This window comes from Chrysochloris asiatica, unplaced genomic scaffold (assembly GCF_000296735.1).
Source record: "Chrysochloris asiatica unplaced genomic scaffold, ChrAsi1.0 scaffold00268, whole genome shotgun sequence".
Lineage (NCBI taxonomy): Eukaryota > Metazoa > Chordata > Mammalia > Afrosoricida > Chrysochloridae > Chrysochloris > Chrysochloris asiatica.
Window position 1 is genome coordinate 1,779,298 of NW_006408786.1, and position 7,135 is coordinate 1,786,432.

The 7,135-nt window shown below is 57.7% G+C and overlaps 1 protein-coding gene across 1 annotated transcript; it reads right to left on the reverse strand.

Annotated features, from left to right (window-relative positions):
• Nucleotides 1-707: 707 nt before the first annotated feature.
• PODNL1 (podocan-like 1) lies at nt 708-5,851 on the reverse strand. The gene is made up of 11 exons (XM_006874315.1): nt 5,837-5,851; nt 5,400-5,558; nt 4,727-4,945; nt 4,205-4,298; nt 3,810-3,874; nt 3,608-3,717; nt 3,108-3,264; nt 2,561-2,676; nt 1,592-2,249; nt 955-1,103; nt 708-858 (listed from the first exon to the last, which is right to left on the reverse strand). The coding sequence occupies exons 1-11, from the start codon at nt 5,849-5,851 to the stop codon at nt 708-710; spliced, it is 1,893 nt and encodes a 630-aa protein (XP_006874377.1).
• Between the last annotated feature and the right edge of the window lie 1,284 nt (nt 5,852-7,135).

The following is a 7,135-nucleotide window of genomic DNA, read 5'->3' on the forward strand; positions in this document are numbered from 1 at the left end:
TGACCCATGTGCCTGCTGTAACTCAGTCTGCCACCGGGGTCTGTGGTCTCTGTCTTTGCAGCGGCTGGCCTTGGGCACATCTGGGCTTACACATTTGCAAGGTGGCATGTAAGACCTCTAAGTTGTGCAGTTTTTACTTGGTTTCTCATTGAAAGGTTAGTTCAAACCTATCCAGCAGCATTGAGGAAGAAAGGCGTGGCGATCTGCTGCCATAAGGATTACAGCCAAGACCTCATAGAGCAGCTACAGTCACACATGGGGTCAGCAGGCGCTGGGACTGACTAGATGGCAGTAGGTTTTGCATGTGGTGGTGCCACAGGATGACCTGGGCCAGGCCAGCCCATGGGGACCCCGAGGCTTTTGTATATGGATGGATTAGAACAAAATGCACCCACTAAACTCAGATTCGAGCTTTGACACTCATTGGCTGCAGGGACGGAAACAGATTATCTAACTTACAGATACCCCAGAGCCTCAGTTTCCCCAGGGCACCCAAGGCTGGCAAGGGTTCTGTTGAGCCAGAAGGGTGTCTGGTCCATGTGAACACCCCAAAGACTTAGGCTTTATTGTCATTGTGTCCGTCTGTGTGGGGTAAAGGGGGTGCACTCCTGAAGTGAGTGAATGTGTGAGAGGGGGCACCCATCAGTCTCTGAGGCTTGGGGAGTAGACAGAGGTCTTTGGTGGGCCTTGTGTTGTCAGTCCACAGCTCAGGGGCCACCTGCCCGCGGTTGATGTGGGGTTGTGGGCTGTAGGCGGACAAGGACCTGCTCTGGGTTACCCGCTGTGTCTACCACGCGAAGCTGTGGGAGCCCCAGGAAGGCCTCTGGTGCAATGCTGGTCATATGAAGCCTGTTGGCCCTGAACAGATAGGACAGAGGCAGGTGAGAGGACTGGACAGACCCCACCCCCAGTGACCTTGCAGGCCCTCCCCTGCCCAGCTAGCTGCCTGGGCACCTGAGGAAGAGGGCACGAAGGTGCGGCGTGCTGGTGAAGGCCTCAGGGCCCACATGGCTGATGCGGTTGGCCTGTAGGTGTAGCTCTTCCAGGGCTTCGGGCAGGTCCGGCGGCATGAAGGACAGCTGGTTGTGGCTGAGGTCCAACACCTGACAGGGAGGCAAGAGGGCACATGGTGGCCCCAGGCCTCTCCTCGAGGGCCCTCCCCAGCCCAGTCTCCGAACCCCTTTCCTCTGCCCCCCTTGGTGATTGCCTTGTCCCTCCTGGGGCACAACCAGAGGGCTGCCCAGTGTGGGAGTCATTGTGAGACTGTGCCTCTTCATGTCATCAGTGTTTTATCCAGTTCCTAACGGGGCAGGACCTATGCCCAGCAGCTCTGTGGGGCTAAGCCGAGGCCTGGTGCCAGAGAAGTGCTAGGATTCCGTGGACTTGACAGGCTGTTGTAACTTGACCACCATCTGGTCGTAAGAAGCTAGAAGTATCCACAGGGGAACGGTCTCAGGGACATTGTGGGCAAAGGCCTGGAGATGAGGGCTGACACCTAGGAGAACTGCTCAGTGACCTGGCAAGGCCTTGGAGTTTCAGGGGTCTGGGCAGGTAGAGGGGCTGCGTGCAGTGTTCCTACTACCATCCTGACCTTGAGGGCTTGCAGCTCATGCCAGGTGCCTGGACCGATGTTGCCGACCTGGAGCTGATTGTGGGCCAGGCTGAGTTCCTGCAGCTGAACCAGCCCTGCCAGCTGCTCAGGCTCTAGGGCCCGTAGCTGGTTGCGCTGCAGCCGCAGGATGTGGATGCTGGAGGGCAGACCGGAGGGCAGCCGTGTCAGCTGGTTGCCCGCCAGGTCGAGGCTGCGAAGGGCACGAAGAGGGCGGAAGGCCCGGCGGTGGACACGGGAGCTGACCAGGCGATTGTAGGCCAAGTTGAGATCAGTCAGACCCCGCATGGCGGCCAGGTCATGAGCACCCAGCAGGGTCACTTGGTTGTGGGGCAGTACCAGGGCCCTCAGGCGGCGAGGCAATGCCAGGGGTACACGGTCCAGCCTGTTGCCATAGAGATGCAACGTGTGCAGGCGCCGCAGGGGCCGCAGAGCTCCAGGGGAGAGCCCCGTGCCCCCCAGCTGGTTGTGCTGTAGCAGCAGGTATCGCAGGCCCTGAGCCCCCTGCAGCCGGGCCCCCTCCACCCGCTGGATGCGGTTACGGCCCAGGTGCAGGATGGCCAGTGTTCGGGGTAGACCGGCAGGCACTTCAGCCAGCTGGTTGTGGGACAGGTCTAGATACTCAAGGCTGGACAGCTTGCTGGTGGGAGAGAGGGCCAGGTTTCAGACTGAGCACCTAGAAGTGGGGACCTGGCTGGGTCTCCTGGAGGCTGCGTTGAGGGGGGTTCCTAAAACAGATCTAAGCTTGTCAGCTTGGGGGTGACTCTAGATGTGGGTGAGAGACACACATGTGAGTTACATGTGAGGGTGACCAGGACATTCTGAAGACCACGTCACAGAGTGGTTGGGAGTAAAGACACTGCCAGGTGCTCATCAGAGTCTGGCACACAAGCAGTCAGGCAGGAGGGAGACAACTCAGGATCCTCGCCTCCCGCTCACCCCAGGCCCCACCTGAAAGTAGTGCCATCCAGGCCGCTGTCAGTCAGCCGGTTGTGTTGGAGGTAGAGCTCACGGAGCTGGGTCTGGCGGCTTAGCGCTCCCCGGGGCACCTTGGAGATGAGGTTGTTCTGGGGAATAGGGATGAGAATGAGACTGAGGAGCCAAGACAGAGGATGTTTGGGAGCTATGGAAGGCTCTAGAGTGAGGGAGTGATGAGCTTGCCTTGAGGAAGATTCTTAATGGAAATGATGGAAGGAAGAGTAATTCTGACTACCGGAATACCAGGGGATGATCAGAAGGCTTGTGAGGAACAAGTGAAGAGGTGGAGGGAATGCCAGGCAAGGCTGGAAAAAAGAGACAGCCAAGGGCGAGATGAAGGAGTGGATGTGGGGATGGATCATGAGCAATCTGAGTTGGAAATTCAGGCCTGGCTTCTGTCATTTCATTCATTTTGCACTAATAAAATGTTGAGCATGCCTGCAAGTTACTGTCATGGGTCTGACTCCCGGCCCTGGGAATGGAGGGGAGGGAAGTGTGGGGAGAGCCCCCAGGGTCACACCTGTAGGTGGAGTCGCTCCAGTGAGGGTGGCAGGCTGGGCGGCAGGTAGCTGAGTCGATTGCTGGAGAGGCTGAGGGTGGTGACGGCATCAGAGCCTCGGAAGGCATTGGGGGGCAGGCCTGAGTTGCTCAGCTCATTGTTGTGGAGGTACACGGATCTGAGGGGAGCATTACCTGACTACCTTCACCTCCCACTACCCTCACTCCTGTCCTTGATCCAGCCCAGAGCTCCCCTCAGGGTGTGCGAGTGTGTGTGCCCTCTCCTCCTCAGGCTGGAGTTCTCCAGGACAGTTTATCAGACTGTCTCTCCCCTCACACTCCAAGGGTAGGATTCCCCTCAGACACCTAGGGTGGGGCCGTGCCCCCTTAGACCCCTGGGCAGGGCTCCCACAGACCCTTAGGGAAAGACTCCCCTCAGATTCTCAGGGCAGGGCCCCCTAGGATGGGGTCATGAGCCCAGACTGTCTGCAGCCTGGGTTCCTAGGCTGGGCCAGGGGCTACCTGAGCACCGGCTTCTCCCCAAAGGTGAGTGGGAAGATCTCTGTCACTTGGTTGGCAGCCAGATCCGCGACACGGAGCGAGCGGGGCAGAAACTGAGGGGCCACTGATAGCTGTAGGAGAACAGCCCCCACAGGTCACGCTGCGTGACCCCAGGCCAGCCTGTACCCCTGCTGGGCTTGCACTGGGGGATGGAGGAGCTTACCTTGTTGTTGGCAACATAGATGTGCTGTAGCTGGGTGAGGGACTCGAAGGCCTCGTCCGGAAGGCCTGGAGGTAGGGGCCTGTGTGGAACCCTGGGCTTGGGGGACCACAGGACACCCCACTGTTCCCAGTTGTCCCAAGGCTCTGCTAAAGGCGGTCCAAGGCTGCTCTGTGCATTCCCAGTCTACCCCCCTAGTCCCTATTCAAAACCCACAGCCCCCCTCCTTCCACTCCCTACCCCCCCACCCCCAGCCCCTGAGTTTCCACCCTACTCAGCAAAGGGCACTTCTGGGAAGTCAGCCACAGAGCTGCCCACAGACCCAGGCTGGGGAGGGGGAGGGCCACTAGGACCTTCTGTCCCCACAGGCTGGAGACTCTGGTCCCCTGGCCCCTCACCCTCAGAGGAGATGAGGTTGTTGTGCAGATTGAGGGTCCTAAGGGCACTGAGGCGTGATAGCTCGTTGTATGGGAGCTCCTGCAGCTGGTTGTTCTGTGGGATGGGGTGGACCATTCATACTCCTGACGTTCAATGAGCCCTGATTTTCCATTCCCATCAGACCCAACACCCCATCACTCACTGCACCAGGACCCCAAAGAATCCCATAACCACCAAGGTTTGGACCCCAACTTCAGCCCCAAGTGTCCATTACCTTGACCTCAAACAACCCCATAACCACCGAGACGTGGACCCCCAACAACTCAGCACTTGCAAAGTGGACCTCACTCCCTGTCACTTTTCATATCTCTATCCCAACAGCTCTCCCCTCCTACAGAGACCCCAACACTGTCACCAACACAGAATTCCATTGCTTTCCAGACCTTCACAATCAAACCCTTTCTCTGGCCCTGTTCATGTACCCCTGTACGCCCTGTCCAGCATGTCCAGCATGCCCTGTACTCCCCTGTGCCCAGCCCCACCTGCAGGGAGAGGTGCTGAGCGGCCCTGGTGATGTTGTCCGGGAATACTCTCAGGTCCAGACCATCACAGTCCACAGTCTCCTCACGGAGACAGGAGCAGCGAGGGGGGCAGGCCCGGGGCCAGGGCTGCAAGCTCTCCCCCAGATGGGGGAAGACTGGATCCTCCATACTGGGGACCGCTGGGAGGCCCAGCCACAGCAGGAGCAGCAGCAAGAGGAGCTGCTGGAAATAGAGGGGTCAGCGAACCCCTCAATAGGCACCGGGTCGCCATGGCTACAGGAACATCCAAGTCAGGCAAGGGGTTGGGGGAGGCAAGCATGGTGGGGGGGCCAGAGCCAGCTGGCAGAGTTGGGGGAGGGCAGGCCCCACCCTCAGACCCTCCCCCTCTTACCATAGCCAGCCCCAGTTCTGCCTTCTTTGCCCGAACTGCCCACTAGGGCTCCTTAATGGAAACCAGGCGGTCACCTCCTGGAGCCTCTGAGGCAGCTGCCACTAGCCCCATTTCTCAGCAGAGGCCACCCCCCAGCCTGTTCTCCCAGGGGCTTGAGGGGGCCGACCCACTCCTGCTCCGCCCTTGGGGAGGCCAAGCAGGCATCCGGATGGGGTGGTGAGAACAGGCCAGCCCGGCCCCCAGCTCTCCCCAACTGCCCCCCACTTCCCCACCCCACCCTACCCCCACCACTCCTGTTTGCGTAACCTCAGCCAGCTTGGGCCGGGCCACAGGAACAAGGAATGTTTGGGGAAAAGCTGAGATTCGCCCTGTCTGGTATTTGAGCCGACCACAGGAGTAGGGATGGAGGAGTGGGGGAGGCTTCCGGGCACAGGAGGATCCCTGGGGGGTCCAGGAGGCCTGGGCTCAGCCTCCCAGTCCAGATGCCAGATTGGGGTCTCTTGTCAGGCCCCTCCTCCCTTCTGCCAGCTGGCCTTGCTGGCAGCCAGAGTCCCCCCTCCCCAAATGGCTGTGGCCGCCCAAAAGGAAATTACATATATGGACTCACCAGCAAACTGGTTAAGGCTGTGAGCTCGGAGCCAGCCTGCCTGGGTGTGAACCCTGCCACCTTTCTGGCCTCAGTTTCCCTCTCTATCCAGTGGGCTAATGACTGCACTCACCTCCAGGAGTGTCATGGGATGAAATGAGATAAAGTGTCTGGAGTCTGTAGGACAGCGCCTGGCACTGCCCACGCCTGGTGGTATGAGCAGCAGGAGAGGAGGCTCAGCGGTCACCCATTCAGATCCCCCAGCTTTGAACCTCAGCTTTCCCACATGTGGAATGGGGACAACAGGCAACCGTCCCTCAAAGGCCTGTCATAAGAGCAAAGTGATGGATGCATTTGTTGTTGTTGTGTGCTGTGGAGTCGGTTCCAACTCATAGTTGACCCTACACAGGGTTTCCAAGGCGGTAAATCTTTACGGGAGCAGAAAGCCTCATCTTTCTCCCATGGAGCAGCTGATAGTTTCGAACTGTTGACCTTGAGGCTTGCAGCCTGATTCGTAACCACTACGCTACCAGAGCTCTTTAAACCAAATCAAATCCACTGTCTTTGAGTCGATTCCAACCCGTATCAAGCCTGTAGGGCAGAGTTGAGAACTGTTCTATAGGGTTTCTGAGGCTGTAAATCTTTACAGGAGCAGTCAGCTTCTTCGTTCTCCTGAAGTGGCTGATAAGTTTGAACTGCCAACCTTGTGGCTAGCAGCCCAACGCTTAATTCTCTTGAGTGAAGCACAAGAAGCTTTAAGAAGAACTGCAAGGGAGGTCAGTCAGCTCAGGTAGACAGAAAGGCAGAAAGGCAGGGCCGGGCAGGACTGATAGTGGGCTGGGTTGCCATCAAGTCTCCCAGAAACCCCAGCTTGAGACCTGGATTACAGTGCATTCATCCTGGAGAACGCACCTGTACGAGGGCAGGGAAAGACTCCATGGAGGGGCATGATGGTGGTGGTGGTGTGCCATGGAGTCAGTTCTGACTCCTAGAGACCCTGTACAGGGTTTCAAGTTGTAGGTCTTTATGGGAATAGAAAGCCTCATCTTTCTCCTGCGTAACAGCTGACCTCGAGGTTAGTAGTTCGACATGTAACCACTTCACTACCAGAGCTCCTTAGGGAAGGGAGGGCAGGCAGTAAATGGTGAGTAATCAATGTTGTATAAGTGCTGTGGAATCCATTCCAACTCATAGTGACCCTGTATAGGGTTTCTGAAGCTTTAAATCTTCTCAAGAGCAGAAAACCTTGTCTTTCTCCCACAAAGCTGCTGGCAGGCTTGAACTTCAGACTTGTGGTTTGCAGTCCAGTGCTTACCGTATGAAGCCACCATGCTCCCAAGTTATCAATTGTTGTTGTTGCTAAGTGCCATCGAGTCGATTCAAACCCATAATGACCCTGTATAGGGTTTCCGAGGAGCAGCTGGTGAGCTTG

Bases quoted from the DNA above. Each gene is read 5' to 3' on its own strand.
- PODNL1 (XM_006874315.1), bottom strand. The intron at 3,718-3,809 runs GTAAGCTCCTCC...GTTCTCCTACAG, and splicing joins TCTATGTTGCCAACAACAAG to CTATCAGTGGCCCCTCAGTT. The intron at 859-954 runs GTGCCCAGGCAG...CTATCTGTTCAG, and splicing joins CTTCGTGCCCTCTTCCTCAG to GGCCAACAGGCTTCATATGA.